This window comes from Peromyscus leucopus, chromosome 8b (genome assembly GCF_004664715.2).
Source record: "Peromyscus leucopus breed LL Stock chromosome 8b, UCI_PerLeu_2.1, whole genome shotgun sequence".
Classification (NCBI taxonomy): domain Eukaryota; kingdom Metazoa; phylum Chordata; class Mammalia; order Rodentia; family Cricetidae; genus Peromyscus; species Peromyscus leucopus.
The window spans coordinates 60,788,537-60,812,773 of NC_051086.1; the positions used below are offsets into that span (position 1 = coordinate 60,788,537).

At 57.7% G+C, this 24,237-nt stretch overlaps 3 protein-coding genes across 8 annotated transcripts; 2 read left to right on the forward strand and 1 right to left on the reverse strand.

The window, feature by feature from the left end:
- The first annotated feature begins 38 nt into the window (after window positions 1-38).
- On the forward strand, window positions 39-1,784 carry LOC114691469. 3 transcript variants are annotated; one of them, XR_005090487.1, is made up of 2 exons: window positions 39-553; window positions 811-1,784. XR_005090487.1 is itself a non-coding variant. In XM_028866811.2 (2 exons), exons 1-2 carry the CDS (start codon window positions 357-359, stop codon window positions 1,281-1,283), a joined length of 654 nt encoding a protein of 217 aa, XP_028722644.1. In that variant the 5' UTR covers window positions 52-356; the 3' UTR covers window positions 1,284-1,784. The 3 variants fall into 3 exon arrangements, 2 of the variants coding, with proteins under 2 accessions (XP_028722644.1, XP_028722645.1); XM_028866811.2 differs by having other exon boundaries at window positions 52-553; window positions 827-1,784; XM_028866812.2 differs by having other exon boundaries at window positions 54-553; window positions 848-1,784.
- Window positions 1,785-3,702: 1,918 nt separating this feature from the next.
- Window positions 3,703-18,128, forward strand: Git1 (GIT ArfGAP 1). 3 transcript variants are annotated; one of them, XM_028866815.2, is made up of 21 exons: window positions 3,712-4,043; window positions 9,433-9,566; window positions 9,962-10,074; window positions 10,182-10,287; window positions 10,819-11,036; window positions 11,119-11,213; window positions 11,556-11,598; window positions 13,167-13,193; window positions 13,354-13,402; window positions 13,680-13,752; window positions 14,205-14,302; window positions 14,651-14,762; window positions 14,881-15,014; window positions 15,152-15,304; window positions 15,427-15,657; window positions 15,740-15,793; window positions 15,889-15,975; window positions 16,066-16,139; window positions 16,252-16,434; window positions 16,545-16,608; window positions 16,758-18,128. In XM_028866815.2, exons 1-21 carry the CDS (start codon window positions 3,992-3,994, stop codon window positions 16,968-16,970), a joined length of 2,313 nt encoding a protein of 770 aa, XP_028722648.1. In that variant the 5' UTR covers window positions 3,712-3,991; the 3' UTR covers window positions 16,971-18,128. The 3 variants fall into 3 exon arrangements, with proteins under 3 accessions (XP_028722650.1, XP_028722648.1, XP_028722649.1); XM_028866816.2 differs by having other exon boundaries at window positions 3,909-4,043; window positions 15,442-15,657; window positions 16,758-18,123; XM_028866817.2 differs by lacking the exon at window positions 13,167-13,193 and having other exon boundaries at window positions 3,703-4,043; window positions 16,758-18,123.
- A 360-nt stretch (window positions 18,129-18,488) lies between these two features.
- Window positions 18,489-23,402, reverse strand: Tp53i13 (tumor protein p53 inducible protein 13). Of its 2 annotated transcripts, XM_028866818.2 has the most exons (7): window positions 23,234-23,402; window positions 22,971-23,039; window positions 22,731-22,772; window positions 19,952-20,080; window positions 19,458-19,658; window positions 18,838-19,372; window positions 18,489-18,757 (listed from the first exon to the last, which is right to left on the reverse strand). In XM_028866818.2, the coding sequence occupies exons 1-7, from the start codon at window positions 23,303-23,305 to the stop codon at window positions 18,645-18,647; spliced, it is 1,161 nt and encodes a 386-aa protein (XP_028722651.1). In that variant the 5' UTR covers window positions 23,306-23,402; the 3' UTR covers window positions 18,489-18,644. The 2 variants fall into 2 exon arrangements, with proteins under 2 accessions (XP_028722651.1, XP_028722652.1); XM_028866819.2 differs by lacking the exon at window positions 22,971-23,039 and having other exon boundaries at window positions 18,645-18,757; window positions 23,234-23,388.
- Window positions 23,403-24,237: the final 835 nt, after the last annotated feature.

Sequence of the window (24,237 nt, forward strand, 5' to 3'; positions counted from 1 at the left end):
CTCGGGCATGTGCGAGCGGCGGCGGCGGCGGCGGCGGGCGGGGGCGGCGCGCCCGGCGTGGTGCGGGCGGCGGGCGTCCTCGGGAGGCGGCGGCGGGCGGCGCGGAGCAGCCCCCACCCGCCCGGGGAGGGAGCGGGCACTCGGCGGCACGCGGCCTCGCGCCTCGCCTCCCACACCCCCGCACACAAAGACGCCACTCGGCACCGGGAGCAGGGGCCCGCAGCGGGAGCGGGGGCGCACGGGGCGCCGGCCCCGGGGACGACGCCGCCGCCGCAGGGACGCGCGCCCGCAGCCTCCGGCTACCCTAAACCGCATAGCCCGGCCCTCAGCCCGAGCGGCCGGCGAGGGATGAGCGGATGCGGGAGAGAGAGGAGGGGACCCGGGTGCCCGGAGCTGGGCGAGTTACAGCTCGGCCCCGCAGCATCATGGGGCTTGTAGTCCGCCTGGTGGAACCGAGCTTTTCGGATGACCAGAGACGGTCTGGAACTGATTTCCTGAAAGGGAGGACAGAGAGTCGGGCCCGGCCGAAACGGAGGCCTTACTTGGATGTCAGGTGGGTTGGGGCGCTCCTCCACCCGCTGGCATTTTGCCTTTTGCAAGGAAATGGAGGAGGCATACAGGCCTGGCTTGAAGGGTTGGGACGGGAGGACGTGGCCTGAAGAAGTGAGACTGGATCCCAGGGAGGGTGAGGAGGCATCTAGATTCTTAAAAGATATTGACTAATGAGTGGCCCCTAAGAGGGATTCAGGGTTATCAGTACCAAGGGTCATTGAAGCAGTCAGAGATCTGACACTTGAAATATTTCTCAAGTCTTTTGCTCTCTCAGAAAATTAAACCCATCTTCCAGACATCGCATTGGGAAGAGAATGTCTAACGGGGCGAAGAAGACCGTCCTTCCCCTCCATTGCTCAGCAAGAATCGGGATGAGGCTGAGCAAAGACAGCAGCAGGTGGCAGCCTCCCACCTCCACCCCATGGGGGTCCCTGCCTAAGGGAAATGACTGGGTCCAGATGGCCTCCTTCCTGAATGACCAGAGCAGACGAGCCCTTCCACAAGGATCCCTTGCAGACGGTGGTGAGAGTGCAAATGGCCTCTGTGGCAGCCAACTGCAACTGTTAAAAGAACCCAGACACCCTGGAAGAGAAATGGATCGTGATGTCCACAGAGCTGTGTTTAAATACCGCATCGACTGCTTGATCGTAAGCAAATGGCTTACACTTCTGAGTTTCTCGGGCCACTCGCCTCTTGGATGGGATTGGATACTATCTCCTGGGGTGAGCTAAGGATAGCAACTGCCTGAAAACGGCGTCTCTCGCTCCTCCAGCCCGGCTGAGACAGGTGGTAGGAATGCACAGGTTGCCTTCCTTGAGCCCACCTTAAACCAAGGCAGAAATAAGGGATTCCTCGTCACCCCGGACTCAGAACAATAATCTAAAGAGTGTTCGTGTGGGAGGTGCCAGCAAAAGCTTGCAAACTCCTTGTGCCTCTCTGGGGTTTCTTTGTGTGGTCTTCTCCCCTGCCTCCTGCACACCCAGCGTTGCCAGGCCCGGGAGGGCTGAGGGAGGAGCAGGCTGCCTCACCCCTTTCTGCAGCCTGGGAGGAGCCGGCAGGCAGGCGTCTCCACAGCCCAGGTCCGCAGCCCGTCTCCACCACTAGGGGTCAGCAGAGCGTCGTGATTGCAGCCTGAGTTGAGGAGGGGGCTGGAGTCGCCAGGAGGGGACGTCTAGGAGAGCCTCCAGGACGCTTGTACAGTGGTTCCTCATTAAATCGTTTTCAGAACCTTGTGTGCGATTCCACTGGAGCTGTGCCGTTTCCTGGGATGGTGACATCTCCGGGGAACCCAGAAACCCTTCTATCGCCTTCTTCAAACACTGCATCTTGGCCGTGGTGAGGGTGGGGGTTCTTGAACAAAGTTTGGACAGTGTGTAAGTGCTAGGGCCACTCCCAGGCAGTCAGTCCCTGAGCCATCCGGGAGATGGGGCGGTGGGGGTTGGGGGAGCCATGAATCATTCTTCCCCTGAACAGCCCTGTAGCCCTAGAAGGGAGCGAGGCCAGCATGCATTTGGGGAAACTATTCTTTGGGTAGCTAGGTTCCCCTTTTGCCAGATGGTCGTCTACCGACACTAAGCCCAGGTCGCTTTCCCTTTGATCTGAGCGCCCTGACTGCCACGTGCTCGAGACGCGCCCACACAGCTAAGAAACAAAGGCAGCCAAGAGACAGGGCTGCCAGCAGCCACCTCGACATTTAATAAATGAAATTCCATAGCTGGGGGTCGATCCGGGGTGAACGGGCGGCCACTGTTCCTGGGCTGCGCGCCCAGTTTCAGCTGCCAGGTTGCTTCCCACCTCCAGCGCTGGGGCCACCAAGCCTACAGACTCTTCGGTACGAGGGAAGTATGGGGTGGCATCACCACCACCGCCCTCTAGTTATCTTTGCTGGCAGAAGCCCCCACCGGCTGAGCTGCTGGCTGTGGGGGGAGGGGATGTCTGCAAGATTTTTTTTTTTAAAGGTGAGATTATAAATATATCCTGTGGATGGCAATCTCAAACAAACTTGTCAATCTGGGTTGCAGCAAAAGGCGATGGAACTTTGCGTGTATTTTGGGTGGTGTGACTCATAAGCATTACTTGTCTCCCCTAGGGAAGGAGCCTGCCCACCCACAGCTCACGGCTGCTCGGGCACTGCTGGGAGAAGTCGACCCACTCAGGCACCCCTTACCCAAGGACTCCCCCAACCCCCGTTCTATAACTGAGTAGGAATTCCTGACACCAAGGGAACTCTCCCTGAACTATATGTCACCACTGACCTGCCCTTTCCTCTGCGCCGCCCCCCTCGCCCACCGGGGTGTTGTGTATCTCTGCCCTCTCCACAAGCAGAGTGCTCTGACAGCCCTTTTGCTGCTGTGAGGATGGGGGCTGGGTGCAAACGGGTCACACGTGTATGGGGGGAGCATGCTCAGTGTGGGGTGCACCCACGTGCAGCCTGCACTTCAGCTCCTTGCCCCCTCCCCCTCCCCCTTTCTCCATGAGAAGTCAAAAAAAAAAAAAAAAAAGGTCCTTACAAGAATTGGCTCCTGTATGTTATAAGCATATGCTCTGGATACATATAATACACCCGTTGGGCGGCCCAGAAACATCGTTGATGCATCCAGAACAGATAGCAAGCTTGTGCTGGTGCACACAATACAGTGGTCACTCTTAACCATCCAGGTTCTGCGCTTTCTTGTTTGAAACAAGGATGGTGTGTTTTCAGTCCCGCAGGCAGGGAGTCACACTTGAGTGACCTCTCGGGCACCTGGCCGTCCATATTGGTGGTAGCGTGTGTACTTGGCGGGGAGGTGGCCACAGACCCACCTGGACACTGACATGGACACAGAGGGGACCCAGAACACACACTTCGCTCCAACCCAGCCTCCGACCGCGAGGAGCAATGTGCCTGGGGATGCTTCCTGTCCACCTTGGTCCCCACTCCATCCGTCTCTGGGCTCCTGGACCACTCCCCAATCTGGAAAGTGAAGGTCAAAGTGCTAGCGGGTGTCTCGGTGGCCGATCAGGCGGCAGCGGGCCGCGGCTCCTTTAAGGCCCCCGTCCACTCGGGCCGGCGCGCAGGCCTCCTCTCTCCGAGGGGCGCGGCCTCGGAGCGGAGCGGAGCGGCGGGGCGGGGTGCGCGCCGCCCCTCCCCCGGTGGGCAGGGCCTGCGCTGCTTCCTGCAGGAGCGGCCCGGGCCGCGCAGGGGGCGGGGAGAGCGGCGAGCGGCGGCGGGGCGGCGCGGCGCGGGGCGGCGCGGGGCGGAGGGCGCCCGAGGGCGAGCGGGCGGGCGGGCACGGCGGGTTCCGGGCCAGCCCCGGGGCGGACGGTTGGCCGCGCGCGCGGAGCCTCGCCGGGGCCTTGCGGGAGCCGGGCCGGGCCGTAGGGCCGCCGCCGCCGCCCGGGCCCGCCGCCCGCGCCCCCCACGCTGGCCCAGAGGGCTGTGGCCGCGTCGCCGCTGAGGATGTCCCGGAAGGGGCCGCGAGCGGAGGTGTGTGCGGACTGCAGCGCCCCGGGTAAGCGGCGGGACCGGGCTGGGGCGGGACCGCACCGCAGGCCGCCGCCGGGCGGGCGCCGGGGCCTGGCGGGAGCGCCGTGCGGGGCCGGAGGGCGGGGCGGGGGCCACTGCGGAGCGGCGTCCTTGCCGGGAGGGCCGGCTGCGGGGGGCGCTGTGCGTTGGAGCCCGTGGACAGGAGGGAACCGCCTCCCACCTCCATCGCGGCATCCAGACGGAAGCGCCAGCCTGGGGTGGCGGGAGGGCCGTGGCGGAGGCCGGCAGGCTGTGGGAGGTGGGCGCTAGTATGGTTTGTGTCATCCCTGCCACCCCCGCGTCTTGCACCTGCTGCTCACATGGTCCTCGTGCCCGCCGGAGCGGTGGAGGGCAAGGGGCCTGGATACGGGTTTCTCGGGAGCACCTGACGGGGTGGCTGTTCTAGGACGCCCAGACCCTGGTTCCCAAGGCTGGGACTCCTTGTAGGGCCCTACGTTCAGGGACAATCTAAGCATGGGCATCTTCCCCGGAAGCATCTTCCAGGCCTGCTGGTGTCTGGGAACAGCTAGACTCAGCTTTTCCTGTTCCGGGTAGGCCTGTTTGAGAAGGTGTGCTAGGTATTACCTCAGTCTAGACACCGATTCCTCCTGGTCTCTAGCCCATTCTGGATAGGAGAAAGTGGTAAGGGGTGCCTAGGCTCCCCTTGTCCAGCTGGCTCCTGGGCTGGCTGGACTTACCCACTGCTTCCTTCCCCCGACCCCCTTTCCCAGCAGAGTTAGGTCTGGGCTGGTTTGAAAGCCCCCTGGCGGCTGGTGAAGGGAGAGCAGCCACTTACCAGGCTGGTCCCTTATGTGGAAAGACACAGCCAGCGATAGGACTCAGCAGCTGAGCAGAGGAAGGAAGCTCTGGCCTTTGCCCATCCTCTATAAAAGAGGCTGGCTTTGCAGACAGTCTCGAGGTCTGATGAACTCCGTGGGGACAGTAGCTGTGATTAGTTCAGAGTGTGGAGTGCTGATTTGCAGTCACCCCTTAGAAGACCCAAGATCTGACAGTGTGAGCCCCCACACGAGTGATGGTCCCTTAATTCCTGTGCTCTAAACTGCAGTGTTGGGAGTTGTGGATAGCTGGGAGGGGCGTGAACATGAGACCTCCTTAGGGTATGTCGTGTCGTGTAGGGCCCTGGAGGGTCTATTTGCGAATAGATGTCCTTGCCCCTAGTTAGCTGGAAACTGACTCCCTTCCCCTGGCCATAGGTTGGCCGGGAATGGAAGAGCTATGTGTCAGTCCAGGCTGTTGTCCCCGCTGCAGGGTGAGCCTAGGGGCCCTAGCGCGTACCATCAGGGGAGCCTGGTTTCTGGTGTTGGCCTCTGTTTCCAGGTCACTCTGGGACCTACGGAAGCACTCTGCTCACTCTGGGCCTCCGTTTCCTCAACTGTAAAGCAAAGAAAGTGGGCTGGAAATGGATTTCGAGGGCCTCCCATCCCCTCGTCCCCATTCCTGGCTCTGGAACAGAGACCTGGAAGATAGTATCAGCGGAGCTATGTCTTCTGTCTTGTCTGCGACTATCTGTTTGGAGCCTCCGGGGACCCGGTGGTGCTGGGAGGAATGGGTGTGTTAGATGTTAGGCCGCTGAGCTCATAGCCCCCGGCCTCATCTGACAGAGGCAGGCCTGCCTGCGTACTCCCTTCCTGCTGGTCCAGAAAGCAAACCAGGCATATCTATGTGCAGAACATTGACGGTCCTACTCGATATCCCACCTTAGCAGCCAGAATAGTGATTGGCACATAGCAGCCACTCCCCGGGTACAAGTGTTGGTGTTTGTCAGGACTGCCCTACACCACACTGGCTCTGGCAGACAGTGGCATTCTAGATCTGGGCCTATAGCATCCTGGACAAGAGAGCATAAGCATGCCCAGCATTCTCTTATATCACATGTATATGATATATATGGTGTGTGTGTATATATGTGATATATATATGTTATGTATATATATATATATATATGATATATACATCCCTTATACTCAGACATCCCAGTATATCTCTATCCCAAAGTCACATTGATAGAACTCTGCTGTTGTCTGGGTATGGTGGCACATGCCTTTAAACCCAGCACTTATGAGGCAGAGGTAGGTGGGTCTCCAGGCCAGCCATGGCTATGTAGTGAGACCATGGGGTAGGGTCATGGCCCTTTTATCGTTTATTAACTTGTCTGTGCTCAGAGACAGGTGTAAATGTGTTGCAAGGCATCTGGACACAATGTTGCTGCTGTGGCAGCGTGTGCCACCTTACAGGTGCGGTGCCCCTCCCCGCCTGCCTTGGGAATCCAGGAGAAGGCAGGAGGCAGGGTGCACTGAGAACGGTGACAGTCCCCTTTTTTGTCTCGGCCCACTCCGCCTCACTGTCAAGTGTCCACTTCTCAACCCACGGCCTATCCGCCAGCCTTACACTGAAACGCAGGAGCAGAGACTCCAGAGCTGGCCACCAGCTGGCGGATATGTTGCAGGGGGGCCTCTTTGTCTTCTTACAAGTGCAGGACAGATGCTAGGCTTTGCTTCTTTCCCGAGACGGGGTTTCTCTGTGCAGTCCTGGCTGTCCTGGAACTCACTCTGTAAACCAGGCTGGCCTTGAACTCACAGAGATCTGCCTGCCTCTGCCTCCCAAGTGCTGGGGTTAAAGGCGTGCACTGCCCGGCAGCTATTGCTTCTTTTATTAGGGTGTAACTTAAGTACAACCATCTAAGTGTCTGTCCTGTAGTCAGTCTGTCTGTCTTCTTTCCTTCCTCCTTTCTTTCTTTCTTTTTTTTTTTTTTTAAGATTTATTTATTTATTATGTATACAGAAGAGGGCGCCAGATCTCATTACAGATGGTTGTGAACCACCATGTGGTTGCTGGGAATTGAACTCAGGACCTCTGGAAGAGCAGTCGGTGCTCTTAACCTCTGAGCCATCTCTCCAGCCCCCTCTTTCTTTCTAATTTTGAGACAGGGTCTGTATAGACCAGGCTGGCCTCAAACTCACAGAGACCCACCTGCTTTTGCCTCCCAAGTGTCTTGATTTAAGGTGTGCATTACCACGTCTGGCTGTTTGTGGGTTTCAGACATGTGTGAACCTGTGTGGCAGTGTGTGGCACATTTCCATCGCTCTCCGTAGCTAGGCCCTCTGACCACGCCCCCAGCAGTGACCACCACTCTGTTCCTTGGGTTGCTCTTGCCTGCCATCTGCAATAGCTGGGAAGCTGGTCTTTATATACAGACCTGCTGGCCCTAGAAACCACTCGTGGCTTTTGGAGGTGGCATAGGTTTACTTTAGAGGCCTTCCTGTGGTTGGCCCCAGTCATCCATCTTACCCCAGCGTCCTTTCGTGAACTAACCCTCACCTGCCTGTGGAGCAGCTGGAGGAAGACGCCATGTCCTCTGACCCTCACATTTCTTCCCCTTGTGCCCCAAATTTGCAAGAAGCTTCCTAACGAGGACCCTCCTCAGCCCTTACGCTTCCGGAACTGGCGGAGGTGGGGTTTAACTAGCTCCGCGGGCCAAGGTCGTCTGGGCCTAGAGTGCAGGTAGACTTGCTAGGATGGACTTCCTATCTGTGTCATCCAGAACTGGCCCAGACCAAAACAATGTCCCCTGCCCACCCTTCCTGTTTGAGGTCACAGCAGAAGAATGGGAGGACCCTTTTCAGGCAGGGAAACCATGCCAAGCACAGCCTTAAAGCTTGAGGCTCTGGGACCACTGGCCCTGGATACCGAGCTGGTTCCTGTAGACCTGGTGTCTCCACAGGGCTGCCCATTTCTGATCCTGGCCTGGGCGTCTCCCCGCTCACAGGAAACCCTACCTCTTCAACAAGAGGAATTTAGGCTGCATCATTTCCCGCTTCCTGCCTGGGCTGCAGGAGGTGACTGGCAGGCAGGCAGACCCCCTGACCCAGTGTTGTTTGGAAGGGGGAGGGAGTTTTCCATGCGGGGGGTGGGGGTTCATTGTTTGGGTAAAACCAACACAAAAGACTCGAGGGCTCCCCCTCTTGGCAGAGGTGGCTGGTCTCCCAGTCAGTCAGCCCCCTGACCCCAGGGCGCGCGTGTGCGTGTGCGTGTGTATGTGTGTGTGTGTGTGTGTGTGTGTGTGTGTGTGTGAGATATCACTTTATACATCCCTCGCTGCCTTGTTTTGTGAGGTCCCAAAAGAAACCTGGATCCAAAGGCAGCTCTTTTACTTCCTGTTTCCACGCTGTATCGGGGACATCCCTCCCCCACCACCAACATGGACGGAGCTTAAGCCCTGACTCAGTCCCCTCATGATTCTGGGAACTTTGATGGAGACATTGGCTCCAAGGGCCTGAGAATTGCCTCCTGGTCACTCAACATTACCTTCATTCCAAACCTGTCTAGCCCCTAAGAGTCCCACTTGCTGAACATCCTGAATGCTAATAAGGCAAGGCAGAGAGCCAGCCCCACCCCCAGAGCAAGGCTTCCTGGCCTGGGTGGGGGCCTGGGCAGAGCATGGTGTCCTAGGAGAGCAGCTCCCTGCCCCCACTCTGGACAGCACACAATGGCCGCTTTCTCCCCCTGACCTTTCCTTTCTGTAGCCTGAGCAGTATTCGGCTCTCCCCTCCCCTTCTCCAGGGGGCTTGGGTGGTAGCATCCCTACCACCCTTGAAGACCCAGGAGCTTCTACCCATCTGTCCCCATTTCTGTCTCCCAAGTTCATTTCTCCCCACGGACTGGAGAGTGGCTCCCCAGGCTGGTCCTGCGGCTGCTGGGGCAGAGGCTTGGCCTGGTCTCTGGCATGGAAGTGCCTGGCTCCACATCCCAGCAGTTCCACTTATTAGCTGGGTGACCTTGAGCAAGCCCTTTGACCTCTCTGGGCCACTGAATCCTCCTCAGTAGAGCAAGATAGCACCTGGGAAAGGAATCACGGACAAAATACTTGGCCAGTAAATAGTGAAAACTCAGCCGAGGTTAGTTCCGTCGCTCAGTCTGACCTGGAGGCTGCAGCCCACAGTGATGGTGGCGTGAGACTGGGGCCTCTCCGCTGTATCCGAGTAGGGATGGGAACCAGTCTGTCAGCTGGGGTCCAACAGGAACATGCCCAGGACTGTGACACATGGGATCAGGGTCATATCCCATAGGAGGCTCCTGCCTCCCTCCGGAATGGCTGGGCAGCAGTCTCCCGAGGAGAGACTCTGAAACTGGAATCAGTGGCTGTGGGATAGGACACGGTACCCATTGAGGAGCCCTGGGGACCACCGTGTATTCCCAGAGGTTCAAGGACTTCCAGAAAAGCTCTAGTGGCCCTCGGGCCTCCTGGGGAGACTGAGTGAATGTACCTGAAGCACTAAGGATACGCCAGGCGAGAGTGGGTGCTTGGGAAATGGTGCCCTCCCTGGGCTTCAGCTGACTTCCGCTCTGCTCCCCAGACCCTGGCTGGGCATCTATCAGCAGAGGTGTGCTGGTCTGTGACGAGTGCTGCAGCGTGCACCGCAGCCTGGGGCGCCACATCTCCATTGTCAAGCACCTTCGCCACAGCGCCTGGCCTCCTACACTGCTACAGGTAGGCACTGAAGCAGACACTGTCCTTCCTTCCCACCCTCCCACAGACACACACACACACACACCTGTCCATACTCTGCACCTTCCCGGCAGTAGCCATCTAAAACAGTATGACCCCGAGCCGTTCCACTGAGCCCCTCCCCCTGGAGTGTCTGCTCCTTAGCTTGGACTCTTGTCTTAGTGCATTGAGCAAGTTGTTTAAACTCTCTGAACCTTAGCAAACCCACCAAGGTGAGCCGGCATGACGTGCTCAACACAGGACACATGCACCAGGCACACCAGGCACACAGTAGGACCCTTGGTGGTATTTCCAGCTGCAGCAGGCACTCTGGGAATGTCTCCCCTAGTGCCCAGCACGGAGTGGGCACTCTCTTGCTTGGCATCTCTTCCCCACAGATGGTGCACACGCTTGCCAGCAACGGGGCCAACTCCATCTGGGAGCACTCCCTGCTAGACCCTGCGCAAGTGCAAAGTGGCCGGCGCAAAGCCAACCCCCAAGACAAAGTCCAGTGAGTGGGGCTGCGGGGTGGTGGGCAGGGCCGTGTTCCTGGGACGGGGGCCTGAAAGGTGGCTCCCCTAAGCTCGGCTCCCATTGCCTCCTGTGTGTTCCATGCAGCCCCATCAAGTCAGAGTTCATCAGGGCAAAGTACCAGATGCTGGCGTTTGTGCACAAGCTTCCCTGCCGTGATGATGATGGGGTCACTGCCAAAGACCTCAGCAAGGTGTGAGGGCCCCCTCAACAGATGGGTGGGCCGCCCCTCTCTCCACCATCTCACCCTGAGGCCTAGGTCCCAGAGGCAGCCCGGGACTGGGGAAAACAGTAAGTGTAGACACCCGGGGGCCAGGGAAGTTTGCTCCGTCGTGCGGCTGGTGGCTAAGATGCCTCCATTCCCAAGTGGATACACAGGGCCTCCCATCTGCCACTTGAAAGCTAGGAAGACCTGGGGTACTTGCTTAGCTGTTCAGAGCCTTCTTTTCCTCACCAGTGAAACGAGAAAGTAGTAACCGCACCTACCTCTAGCTAACGTGTGTTCCGAACAGAGCACATGTGGGATAGTGGCTGGCAGCAGCTGTTATTGATTGGCATTATCCTCTAGTGGGAAGCCCTCTGGCCTGCCTGACATGGCCCAGTTTTGGCGAGGCCCCTTGGAGCTGGTAGGAGTACCAGGAACAGCCAGGTGTGTGGGGGGCGGTTCCTTGGGCACACGTGTGTCGATCACACCCCCACTTATTGCACACTCTGCTCCTTGCAGCAACTGCACTCGAGTGTGCGAACAGGCAACTTGGAGACATGTCTGCGCCTGCTTTCCCTGGGTGCCCAGGCCAACTTCTTTCACCCAGAAAAGGGCACTACACCCCTACATGTGGCTGCCAAGGCAGGGCAGACTCTGCAGGCTGAGCTGCTGGTGGTGTACGGGGCTGACCCCGGCTCCCCTGACGTCAACGGCCGCACGCCAATTGACTATGCCAGGTGAGGATCAGCTAAAGGGTGAGGCTCAGGTGGAGGGGAGTGGACTGTTGCTATAGGACTGAGCCATGTCCCCTCCCCACAGGCAGGCGGGGCACCATGAACTGGCAGAAAGGCTAGTTGAGTGCCAGTATGAGCTCACTGACCGGTTGGCCTTCTACCTCTGTGGACGCAAGCCCGGTGAGCAGAGAATGAGTTGGGCCTGACTAGGCCAGGCAGGTGGGACCTAGACACACCCAGCAGCAGGTGCCATAGTGACAAAGCCAGCTGGGGAACTGTGTTGCTAGGCAACTGGCTCCTGTGAAATTGCTGCAGGCTCTGGGTTGCTGCAAGCATGTTGGGGCCAAGGAGTGGGGGTGGGTCTGACTTGCAGCCAGCTTTCAATGCTCTTGGGGTATCCTGCCCTTCTCCATTTCCTCTTGACACTTGCAGGTGTCAAGGCCTGCTCATGGTAGTGAGGTGGGCTCCTGGATGATGGCGCCACCTGGCATCAGTGACTTGGCATTTTTTATTTTTGTTCAGATCACAAGAATGGGCATTACATCATCCCACAGATGGCTGACAGGTGAGTGCCCACCTGATGCCCCTTTCCAGCTATTAGTTGTCAGGGTGGCTTGACCCAGAGCCCTGTATCTCCCCGGGCTTTAGTGGCCTGGCACCCCATCCTCTACCCATAGTGACTAGCAACGCAGGAGTTCATAGCCTGATTGCCACCTACTGTGTCCCCAAGGCAAGTGAGAAACGTCAGTTCAACACACACCGTGCACCTGAGCCTTGTGATTGCTAAGTGTGTGGGTGGGGATGTTGATACAAGGAAGGGAAGGTTGGACCCCTGTGTCTCTGTTACGGTGAAGGACTCCCCTGGCAGGGAGGGATAGCTCCTGGGGACTGGCTGACTTTGGGGCTACTAGCCAGGCCCCCAGTGTGCTTCCAGCTGGGCGGGGATCCCAGGCAGGGTAGTAATGGGCAATGTCTGCCTCTAATCTCAGAGGCCCCAAGATACCCGGGCAGTGGGGGATACCCCCAGCCACTTACTCATTTATAGGACACGCATTGGCGCCACCTAGTGGTCCTCATAGGGTACAACTTCATGCAGGCAGTGCTCCCTGGCTTTAGAGGTTTAACACCACGACCTATGAAGACGGGTGGGCCGGTCAGAACTGCCCTGTTCCAAGACCCCAAGACTCAACTCTGCTTCTCTAGTCTGCTCTGCCTGGCGGTGTATGTGTCCATGTGTGTGTGTCTGTGTGTCTGTATGTACAGTCAGCACACGCACACATGGACAGATTCAGTGGCTGTTCATTAGCACCTTCTCAGAGCCAGCTGCTGCTCTAGGGACATCGAGGTAATGCAGACACCACCCCTGCCCTTGAGCTGCAACTCAGCCTGGGGACAGCAGCAGGGGCCTGTGGTGCAGAGGCAGGAACTGCAGCGGCCATGTGCCGCAGAGCAGTGAGGGATAAGACTGGAAAGAGCCAGGTGAGATGGACCCTGTGGGAACCTCAGCAAGAGCACAACCGTCCTGAGGGTGGAGTTCAGGCATGGGTGTGATGGGCCAGATTCAGGGTCTCTGCTACTCTCTGGCTGTGTGACCTGAAGCAGATTACCAAACCTCTCTGAGCCTTGGTTATCTCATCTTAGAATGGGGGTGCTAATACTTACCCCTTCGGGAATGTTGAGAGTAAAAACAAACGCAAAGTATTTAGCATAGTTTTTAAAGAAAGCATTGTGGGAAAGTATGGTTGGCGTGTGTTCTTTGTACGTGTTACCACTGAGCTGTTTTAAGGCAGAGTGTAGCCAGGTGTGTCGCACTCTGGCCACTGGATGAGAAAGGGATCCAAAGACCAGCCTAGAAGTAGAGAGAGAGACTGAGAGATTTCTAAAAGCCCAGACCCGAGGAAACAGGGCAGAACGGCTAAGTGTGGCTAGGATCTGAGGTAGAGGGAGACTTTGGGTGGCTCTGTGTAGCTGACAGTAGACAGAGGAACCAGCTGAGGAGACAAGTTCCCTTTCAAGTGCTGTGTTGGGTGTGTGTGGAGATGTGTCTGAGCTTGATACGTCAAGGCAAGAGCGCCTGCTCCTGGGTAATTGATGCTCTGTCCTGTTCTTCCCTCTGCTGCTCTCCTGGATTAGATCGCGGCAGAAGTGCATGTCTCAGAGGTACTTGCACCTGTCGGCTGCAGGCCCACAGAGCCTGGGCGTGGGGAGGCTTGGTGTGTGGCCTCAGGGTCTCATCTCCCTGAGCTCCCTGCATGCTTGGGAGGCAACCAGCAGGGACCTGCCTGTCTCTCATGTCCGACCTTTCCTTCTTTGTCCACAGCCTGGATCTGTCTGAATTGGCCAAAGCTGCCAAGAAGAAGCTGCAAGCAGTGAGTCCTGCCTCCACAAGCCAGGACCACTTAGGCCGCCCTCTCCAGCCTAGCCAGCCTCCTCCCTCCCGCACCTCCCCATGCCCTTGTCTTTGATCCCGGTTCTGCCCTCCAAGTGTCCCCATCTCCAAGACGGGGAAATGGCATGGACTCCCTTCTTCCTGCACATAAAACCTCACCCACCCCTCAGTTCTAAGATGGCTGGGTAACGGGTCATGAGCCTTCCTACATCACACAACATCCTGACAAACCCTGGGTCCCCCCTCTCTGCCTCTAGCTCAGCAACCGGCTCTTCGAGGAACTTGCCATGGATGTGTACGATGAGGTGGATCGGAGAGAAAATGATGCTGGTGAGTGGCAAGGCACCCTGTCTTTCAGTGAACTGAGAAAGGAGAGCTGGGGTTGGGGCCTGCTGGGGTGAGTCCCCGCCATCCCCCGCTGAGCAGCGTGGAGCTGGAGGCAGTCAGCTGCCTCCCTGCCCCACCAGGCACTGGAGCTCATCTCGCTCTGGCTGCCTCCCACTTTGGCCGTCTCCCCAGCCCTGCTCCACCCCACCCCCACCCCGGCATCACTCCTTCCTGGCCACAGCCAGATTCCAGCCCAAACTCTGGGTCTGGCCTGGTGGGCCCTGCCTTGTTCTGTTCGTCAGTGGGCGGGCCTCACCGGGCCTTGCCCAGCTTTTGTGTTCGTGGAGACCCCTACTTCCTGCGACACTGGCCCTGTGGGACTAGGAGGGCCGGGGGGGCTCTGCTCCGAGGGCCGCGTCACAGTGGGTGATCTGTTCCCCGCCCCTCCCCCACAGTGTGGCTGGCTACTCAGAACCACAGCACCCTGGTGACGGAGCGCAGTGCTGTACCCTTCCTGCCAGTCAATCCTGAATACTCAGCTACTCGGAACCAGGTGAGGGGGAGGCAGGGGGCCTGGGTGGTTTCCTTTCTTTCTGGCGGCCCTGCCCTTCCTTAGCCTGAAGCCCTCTCTCCTGAGGCCTCCCTTAGGGTCTGACTGGCTTTGGGATCTGGGGAATGGGATGAAGCTATTCTTAGCACTGGTGGGTATTTCAGCCTCCTGGGGCTCCCCTGGGTGCCTTAAGCCTTTGCTGACCTGGGGCTGCCACACTGCTCACTAGCCAGATGATGCTGGGTTGGGTTTTTTTAAGCTGTGAAGAGATTAGGGGGCAGGGTCCTGCTTTGCTGCTCTGTCCCAGCCCTGTGGGCCAACCAGAAGTGGCCCCTCATGCTTGCCTTGCAGGGACGGCAGAAGTTGGCTCGGTTTAACGCGCGAGAGTTTGCCACCTTGATCATCGACATTCTCAGTGAGGCCAAACGGAGGCAGCAGGGCAAGAGTCTGAGCAGCCCCACAGGTGGGGGCCTCGCGTGGGCAGGCCACGGCATTGCCCAGGCCTCGGAGCCACCTTTGCTTGGGATCTGGATAGAGAGTGTGGCTGAGCAAGCCCTGAGTGACAGATCTTGTGTCTTCAGACAACCTCGAGCTGTCTGCACGGAGCCAGAGCGATCTGGATGACCAGCACGATTACGACAGTGTGGCTTCCGACGAAGACACAGACCAGGAGCCCCTGCCCAGCACAGGCGCCACTCGGAACAACCGTGCCAGGGTCTGAACACTGTCCCTGCTCTTCCCTCCCACACTCTCCTCTGTAGCCCAGCTCCATGTGACATAGAGCCCAGAGTCTTAGATCAAATGAGCTGCTCAACCTCTGCCCCTGAGACTGACTGGCTTCTGTCTCTGCAGAGCATGGACTCCTCAGACCTGTCCGATGGGGCTGTGACGCTCCAGGAGTACCTGGAGCTGAAGAAGGCTCTGGCCACCTCCGAGGCCAAAGTCCAGCAGCTCATGAAGGTCAACAGCAGCCTGAGTGATGAGCTCCGGAGGCTGCAGAGGGAGGTAAGCACTGTGGCTTGAGGGAGCAGCGGACAAGCAGCCAGGGCTCTGGGAGTGGGGGGTCATCCCTTCCCAAAGGTGGAACCTACCTTGACCCAGAGTTGGACACCACTGTGTACACTCAGATCCACAAACTGCAGGCAGAGAACCTGCAGCTCCGGCAGCCGCCAGGGCCAGCACCTACACCCCCACTTCCCAGTGAACGGGCAGAACACACACCCATGGGGCCAGGTGGAAGCACCCATCGCAGGGACCGCCAGGCCTTCTCCATGTACGAGCCAGGCTCTGCCCTGAAGCCTTTCGGAGGTGCACCTGGGGACGAGCTCACCACACGGCTCCAGCCTTTCCACAGCACTGTGAGCAGCCTGTGGGCCTTGGGTGGGAAAAGAAGGTCCCACTAACAGAGCTTGTCATGACACTTTGTCCTGCCTCCCACAGGAGCTGGAAGATGATGCCATCTATTCGGTGCATGTCCCTGCTGGCCTTTATCGGGTAAGCAGGACGCGGGGGAGCGGGGAGCCTGCACCAGTGAGTCAGCAGCCCCTGGGCTACAGTGGAGACTGACTTAGCCCTGCCTTGGCTTCCAGATCCGGAAGGGGGTGTCTGCCTCCTCTGTGCCCTTCACTCCATCCTCCCCATTGCTGTCGTGCCCCCAAGAAGGAAGTCGCCACACGGTAATCTGCATCCCAGTGCCCAGGGACGGTGTGGGCTGTTGAGGGTCCAGGAATGTATACTCACCCACCACCTTTGCCCACACCCTCCAGAGCAAGCTTTCACGCCATGGCAGTGGTGCAGACAGTGACTATGAAAACACACAGAGTGGGGATCCTCTGCTTGGGTGAGACACTCGGGGGTCTCTACCCAGCCCTGCCAGCACCTGGAGGGGAGGTGGTGAGGACTCAGCCATGCAGATGTCTGGACGGCTCCTTTTCTCTCCCACCTGGGCCTAGACTCGAAGGGAAGCGATTCCTAGAGCTGGGTAAGGAAGATGAGCTGCACCCTGAGCTGGAGAGCCTGGACGGAGACCTAGACCCCGGGCTCCCCAGCACTGAGGACGTCATCCTAAAGACAGAGCAGGTCACCAAGAACATTCAGGAACTATTGCGGGCCGCCCAGGAGTTCAAACATGACAGGTAGGATGGGCACAAGCTCCTGCTAACTTGTTGGTACGGAGTGGAGGGTTCATGCTGGGATCCTAAGATTCTGACAAACCCCTCATCCACATCCTCCCCTCACCTGACAGCTTTGTGCCCTGTTCAGAAAAGATCCATTTGGCTGTGACTGAGATGGCCTCTCTCTTCCCAAAGGTACAGGGGTCACAGAAGCAGAGTGGGAGAGCCTTGGGGTGGGGCAGATGCAGGTGACCTGCTGCCTGGGTGGAGGTGAGCACCCTGAGCCACAGTCAGACACCTGGCTTAAAGTCCAGAGCTCAGCCTGTCCTCGCTCCTCCCTCCAGAGGCCAGCCCTGGAGCCTGTGCGCAGTTCACTGCGGCTGCTTAATGCCAGCGCCTACAGGCTGCAGAGCGAATGCCGGAAGACAGTGCCTCCAGAGCCTGGCGCCCCTGTGGACTTCCAGCTGCTGACTCAGCAGGTGATCCAATGCGCCTATGACATCGCCAAGGCTGCCAAGCAGCTGGTCACCATCACCACCCGAGAGAAGAAGCAGTGACCACTTTCCCTGCCCTTACCCACACCCTGGGACCTCACTGGCCATGGGAGCTGGGCCACTCCAGACACTAACCCACCCCCAACAGAGCCACTGGCACAAGTGCCCTTAGTGCCGCCATTCTCCTCTGGCATCCAGGTGCCCTGGTGCCCACCCCCTCGAGCCCCAAGGATGGGAATGTGAGGGGACAGGAGCTTCTGTCCCCTCATATTCCACGCCCATCACCCTGTACATAGCATCCCTACCCCACTGATGTGCGGGAGCCTCAAGGAATCCCTCCCAGCCCCTCACCCTGCCTTCCAGGTCACCCTCAGCAAGAGTGGGGCAGGGACACTCCAAACGGGGCAGCCCCGCCACTGCACCCCGTCCCCGTGAGCCAGTTCAGCCCTGGGGGGCTGAGCAGGGCACCCCCTCCTTTGTACATTATCTCTGGACGTCTCTGCCCTGCAGCCACCAGGCCCTCTTGCTGCCCTTTCATGCCAAATGGCCCCTGCCGAGAGCACAGGTCCCAACTTGTGTGCCAGGGTCCCCAGCAGCAAACACTGGAAAGTCTTTCTTCTCCCTAACCCTTAATTTTAACTTCGTGGTAACTGAGTGTCCCTGCGTGCCTGTGACTGAGGATGTGAGCGGCAGTGCCGTTCCAGAGACCTGGCCCACTTGGAGCTTTGAGGGGCAAGGGAACCAGAGAAGTGGGCTCAGTATCCCCTACCTGGACAGGTGGACTGTCGGGGTCACCAGCTGTGGCCCAGTTGCTGCTCCTATTTGTACCCTACACTATAAACGTAAAAGGAAAACCACTTCCCTCCATCTCTTCCCCATCCCCGATGGGAAGTGTGCTGGCCAGGCAGAGTACAGAGCACCTGAGCCTGGGGCTGGCTCCCCAGGGTCCCCGACTCAGCTGGTGGCTGTGGAACTGAGCCCCTCCCCCTAGCCTCTGCAAGGCCAGCACCCACATCACTACCTGCACCTACAGTGACCCGCCCCCTGGAAGCCTGGGGATCTGGCTGCAGCTGGGAAGGCTGGCAAGACACCGACAGCACCCACCAGCTCCTCTCCCCAACCACCTCCCTAGGTGGCCCAGCCCTACCTGTGGTGGTGGGTAGCTGTCAAGACGTGTGTCATGTACATTTGTATCAAAAATAAATAAGTGACCATGTGCCACTTCTGATGTCTAGAGGTTGGAGGTGGGGCTGAGCTTACCTAGGACAGTTATTGGTTGGGGTCAGCGTCCCTGTCACTTACCACGTCACACTCCCCCATCTGCAATCCTTGGGAGGCTGAGGCAGGACAGCAAGTTTAAGGCTGTCTTGAGCTTCAGAAATTAGAGATGAAGAAAGACACGAGTGTGTGTTGAGTAGGGGAGACCTGCAAAAAGAGGAGTGAGTGAAGGGTGCCAGCACCTGACGCGATCCTCATAGCCAGGGGGTGCTTGCTGCCCGGGAGCCAGCTTGCCTAACTCTCCCGAGGGCCAGTGACCTGAAGGGATGTGACTGAGGGCAGATAAATTCGCCCAACTCCGAATTCTACTAAAATAATTTAATTACAAACAGGAATTTGCATCAGGGAGGCTAAAAGGATACTCTTCAACCAAACGAAGCCTCCAGGGCCTCTCCGCCTGCCGCCAGGGGGCGCCCGCGCACTGCCCACGTGGCAGCGGTCGCCGAGGGGCGGAGCCGCTCAGTCCGAGCTCTCCGAGTCAGGGCCACTATCCGGTGTGGGCGGGAGCAGGGGCCGTCGGCGAGACCGCTTGATCCGGCGCGAGGGCAAGGGCAGCCTCCGCTTCAGCACAGCTGTGGGAAGGCGAGAGGTCAAGGGCAAGGAATTCAAGAGGCTGGGCACACCTGGCGGGGGGCCTCGGGGGTCTTCTCACCAGCCACCGTGTCCTGGCTGTCAGCTGTGGGCCCCCAGTAGATGCTCTCACTCCTGCGGAAGTTCCGGTGCAATCGCGTGCAGAGCGTGGCCAGGGTGAGCAGGACCAGCAGGAAGGTCAGGGCCATGGCAGCCCAAGCAGCCTCTTCGGTGCGTGGAGTGGGACCTCGGGCTACCCGGGGAGGCGCTGCGGCTCGAGGAGCTGGGGAGGCCTGACCTGGGCAGGCGCAACCCCCTGGATTGCCGTGCCCACTGGGCACCTGAGCCTCTGTCCTGGACCTGTCATCGCCTCCAGGTCCCCCAGTCATTAAGGAGACGGGGGCCACAGATGAGGTCCCCAAAAGGGGCTGCTGGGTCTTCGGACTCTCTGACGAGGCCAAGGGAACCCTCAGGCCTGAGGGAGTAGTCTGGAGACCAAGGACAGCCCGAAGCCCCCTTCTCTTGACAACACTGAGAGAGCGCCACCTGGGTCCTCTAGATGTCACCTCTACACCAGGTGGCCGCCAGCTCCTCAGAGCAAAGGCCAGAGTCCGAGCCTAAAGAGGAGAGAGGGAGTCACCCTCTGCCCTGCTCTGCTAACCCAATGCCCCCACCACCAAACCTGGGCCCAGCACCCCTCACCTGTACACACCGTCGTCTCCCACACAGCTTCCCTCTGCTGGGGGCTGGCATCATGGGAGTGGGCCCAGAAAGAGTGTCAGAGAGAAACCACACACCCTTTCTCTGCTTCCGCCGCCGCCGCCTCTTTAACCAGTGGGCAGCCCAGGCTGGCTCGACCCATGCCATCTCCAAAGCAGTGCCCCATGCTGTCAGCACCAGGGGCTGTGAAAGAAGGTGACTTAGATCTAAGATGGAAGAAGCAGCCTGAGTTTTCCTTTCTCTGCCCAAGCGGCTGCACCCTTCTGAGGAACACCACCTTTGGGCCGGCGGGGGAGGGGAGATCACGTGTTGGGACAGGATTTCACCGTGTCCTGGAACTATGTAGACCAGCTGGTCTCAAACTCAGAGATCTGCCTGCCTCTGCCTCCAGAGTGCTGAAATTAAAGATGTGAGCCACCATGCCTGGCTTGTTTTTGTTTGTTTGTTTGTTTGCATACCTTTCACTAACCACTTACCCGGTCCCAAGTGAGACTGGAGTCAGGAATGAGTGTGGGCTGAGCCACACACACATGGGCCAACAGAGCAAGCTGGAGCTTCAGCCAGGGGTGGGCACAGGGGTGGTAGAGGAAGGCAACACCATCAACCTGGAGGACAAGGTGGAACTATGAAGCCAGGCCCAGCTCCCTCCCAGAGAAGATCATACTTTCTCCTATCCTAGGTGCCAGGATGAAGGAGTTATCAGCAGGTGCCCTTCCACTTCCAGGAAAGGGGAAAGGCCTTGGGTACTGATGTACATTCCTTTTTAATTCACCTCGTTTTCCCCTCACAGTTGAGCCTCTGGGCAAGACAGCATGGCTAATTAACCCTGTTAGACCCAGAACATGCTCCCTTTTGCTCCCTTGCCCCCACTCATGGTGCTGGGGATCAATACCTTGGGTATTGGGCCTTATTACCTCTGATCTATATCCCTGACCCTCAAAGAACAGTCTCTAGCTATATGTCTCTGAATGTGCAATAATGGTTCTTTAAGCCCCAAATCTAGACTCTAAGCATCCCTCGGATGAAGATAAGTCAGTCCTCTGTTTGTTGATCTAATACATGCACTCTCTTGGGAGTATCCAAACACAGGACTGCACATCCCAGGATGGGAACATTTCATCAGTCATTATCTTGCTAAATGATATAAAAGATACCAAAAGAGGACTCCCAGACCTAGAGGAATGTATAATAAATGCAGCCAGGTGGTGGTGGTACACATCTTTAATTCCAGTATGAGACCAGCCTGGTCTACATAGTGAGTTCCAGGACAGCAAGGGCTACACAGAGAAACCCCGAATCGAAAACCAAAAAAGGAGGAGGAGGAGAAGGAAGGAAGAAAGGAAGGACGAAAGAAAGAAGGAAGGAAGAAAGAAAGAAGAAGGAAGGAAAGAAGGAAGGAAGGAAGGAAGAGACAGACAGACTGGCTGACTCATGGAAAGTTGGGTGTGATAGGGTATACCTGTAATCCCAGCCAAGTGGAACATACTGTAAGAAGACCACAAGTTTAAGGCCAGCCTAGGGTACATAGTGAATACCGGGCCAGCTTAGGCTACAAGACCCTACCTCAAAAGACCAGGGAGTAGAGAGAGAGAGAGATTCAGGGAAGCAAAAAACCCACACAACTCAAACTGGTATGTGTGGGAGGCGGATAGTGGTGAGGGCATTGGGCTCTAAGGATTCAACCCATACAAACGCTCTCCCAGCAAGCCATATCCTCAACTGTCTTCACTTTTTTCCTTAAAATTTAAAACAATGTCTCACAAAGTTGCCCAAGTTAGTCTTGAATTCACTCTCAGTCCTCCTGCCTCAGCCTCCCAAGCAGCCAGGATTATAAAAACCTGTCCAGCTTGCTTAGTTAACTGTGATCACAGAGGGTAGGATAAAATCAGACAAGTTTTTTGGGGCGGGTGTGTGTGTGTGTGTGTGTGTGTGTGTGTGTGTGTGTGTGTGTGTGTGTGCTGTGACCCCTGCACTGAGCTTTGAAAATGGCTGGAGATGAATAACTGCAGGGCGTGGAGCAGAGCGTTCTGGGTCCGGATAGGCCAGTAGAAAATAAACCAGAGAAAAGGAAGCATCTCAACAGAAATAAGCCAGAATTCATATATGTGGTGACGGCCCATGGTGACCAAGATAAACTAATCGAGAAATCAGAATCAGAAGTCAGGGATATAGATCTGAGGTAATAAGGCCCAATACCCAAGGTATTGGTCCCCAGCACCATGAGTGGGGGCAAGGGAGCAAAAGGGAGCATGTTCTGGGTCTAACAGGGTTAATTAGCCATGCTGTCTTGCCCAGAGGCTCAACTGTGAGGGGAAAACAAGGTGAATGAAGAAATCAGATGAATCTAAGTCATGACAAGCCAGGCCGGGGAATTCAGCCATGGCAGGTGGGCTAGAGTCAGATGGGTTCTGAACAGTGAAATAACTAAGAGAGATCACTGGAACAAAGAGGTAGCCACGTTCGATGGTGTCTGCTGTAATCTGCCCTTTAGGAGGTGGAGGCAGGAGGATCAAGAGTTCAAGATCATCGTTGGCTACATCACAGGTTTGAGGCCCACTTTGGGCTACATGAGACCCTGACTCAAAAAGAAGGGGCTAGAGATATGGATGGGCAGTTAAGAATATTTGCGGCTCTTGCAGAGGATTTGGGTTCAGGACCCAGCATCCACATGGCAGCTCACAACCAACTGTAACTCCAGTTCCAGGGGATCTGACACCTCTCCTGGACACACATACACACAGGCAAAATTCATACTCACTAAATAAATAAGCCTAAGCCATTTTTTTTTTTTAAAAAAAAGGGAACTATTCGTGAACGCTGAACCCAGTTTACAACATAGTAAACACACACTCCTAACCCAATACAGTGTTTTGTGATCCTTACGGCGCTGTCACACACTATTCATTCCCTTCTTAAAGCTGAAGGGACAGAATGTCATCTCTTGCCGAAAACCAGAGCCTAGAAAAACAAGAGCTGCCCGTCACATCCGACACCGGGATGTGAGTTCATCCTTCAGAGTTCCACTTGTAGTTACCTGCCACACATCTAGCTACTCAACAACAGCAACCCTAACACTGCACTTCGGAGCTGTGGCTCACTGTCTGTCACTTGTCCAAGGATGGGCAACTGGAAGCCTTCCCTCTTTTGCACAAAGTGATAAGGGGTGGAGCTGAGGGCCAAGAGTCACAGAGGTAACGTGTGAGGCGCACTCTGCCTTCAGGGAAGGATACAAAGACGGACCCTCGTCGTGCTTACCTGTCCTCGTCTCACCGGCGTGTAAGTCACTCTTGGTAACACCTACACATGGGGGAAAGACGAGAGCAGTTGGGGGCTTCGTGGTGGGGCTGACGAAGAGGACAACCAGCCCCGAGCCCTCAGATGAAGACGCTGGAGACTGAGAGCAGGAGGAACCAACAGATGTCCCAACAGGGCGACCACTGAGGGTGCAGCGAAGCCATGCATCCCCTCTCGTCCTCGGCCCTCCATGATTCCTACCTGTGGAGGCAGAGGCCACAGGCCTTCGGGACAACGGGTTCCTGCCTCCTCCGCCCGCTCAGCCACCACCTGTGGGTCCAAGGCGCACAACTGGGCGTTGGCCTCTGCGAGGGCCCCGCCCTTTCGGTTCCAGGACTGGGGGGCGCAGGCGAACGGAGCGGCCTCCGAATCCCCTCGCGCGCGCGACTCCTTCCAGGACAAAGTTATAGCAAAGCGCCTTGAGATCCCCTGGCCAAGGCCTTACCAGGAGCCGATCGCCTTACCTCGCAAAGACTCAGGAGCCCCACCAGGGCTACCAGAAGCAACCGGGGCGGAGGTGGAGGAGGAGGAACCATTTCAGCTGGGCCAGCAGTCCCGCCAACCAGCAGCCGCGCCGCTCGCGCGCCCCCGCGGTCCCGCGCCGCTCGCGCGCCCCCGCAGACCCCGGCTCGCTCCCAGGCCTGCCCCCTCCTGGCCGGGCCGCGTGCCCCGCCCGCCTACCAGCCCCGCCCCCGCCCCGCCCACCGCCAGGCCAGCGCACGCGTCCTGAGCCCAAAGCCGGAAAAGTTGTGATCCGCCTAAGGATCGCTTAGTCTCCACGCCGGCGGGACCACCTCCCTAGCCCGAGGTGCGTCTCGGCCCGTTTGCCCAGCCAGCAGCGCAACTGCATCGCCTGGGTGGAATCTGCGAACCCGGCAAAGGGCGGGAAGTGAGGTCCCTTAGGACCGGGTGACCCAGGCGGAGACTTGTGTGCTCTTCTGGCAAAACCGCTAAGCACTCGGTGTGCCCTAAGGGCCAGACTTACGAAATCCTAGCTGCCCCAGAGAGATGATCCCGGTTCCAGCGCTTCGCCTTCACGCTGCCCCATGACTGCCCTCGCTAATAAGTCCTGAGCACTGAGCTCTCACGGAGGTCGGGGGGGCTCTTGCCTCCTCTTACCTCAGGCCCAGAAGCCCCGGGGAGGCCGGATCTCCTCCGGTGGCTGCTTTGTTCCCTACCTTCCCCTGTTCCCGCTCTCGTTCTTCTCCCAAGGGTGACCTAAGAGACACTGGTTCGGGTGAGTTCAGGAGCTACAGTGCTCAGCTGGAACTCCCTGCAACAGTGTTGCAATGGAGATAAGAACCGGGGTAAGGATTGAGACGCCCAGTCCAAAAGTTTCAAACAGAGGCCTGCGAGATGGTTCAGTGGGTGACAGGGCTTGCTGCCAGCCTGCCAACCGGAGTTCAGTCTCTGGACCCACGTGGTGGAAGGAAAGACTCGATTCCCGCAGGTTGTCCTCTGACCTACA

Excerpts from the sequence above, each read along its gene's own strand:
- Tp53i13 (XM_028866818.2), bottom strand. The coding sequence starts at position 23,305 with ATGGTTCCTCCTCCTCCACCTCCGCCCCGGTTGCTTCTGGTAGCCCTG. Across the intron at positions 22,773-22,970 it reads TGTGGCCTCTGCCTCCACAG|GTGTTACCAAGAGTGACTTA; the intron begins GTAGGAATCATG and ends CCCCATGTGTAG. Across the intron at positions 18,758-18,837 it reads CAGCCAGGACACGGTGGCTG|CTGTGCTGAAGCGGAGGCTG; the intron begins GTGAGAAGACCC and ends GCCTTCCCACAG.
- Git1 (XM_028866815.2), top strand. The coding sequence starts at position 3,992 with ATGTCCCGGAAGGGGCCGCGAGCGGAGGTGTGTGCGGACTGCAGCGCC. Across the intron at positions 4,044-9,432 it reads TGCGGACTGCAGCGCCCCGG|ACCCTGGCTGGGCATCTATC; the intron begins GTAAGCGGCGGG and ends TCTGCTCCCCAG. Across the intron at positions 11,214-11,555 it reads CCTCTGTGGACGCAAGCCCG|ATCACAAGAATGGGCATTAC; the intron begins GTGAGCAGAGAA and ends ATTTTTGTTCAG.
- LOC114691469 (XM_028866811.2), top strand. The coding sequence starts at position 357 with ATGCGGGAGAGAGAGGAGGGGACCCGGGTGCCCGGAGCTGGGCGAGTT. Across the intron at positions 554-826 it reads AGGCCTTACTTGGATGTCAG|AAAATTAAACCCATCTTCCA; the intron begins GTGGGTTGGGGC and ends TTGCTCTCTCAG.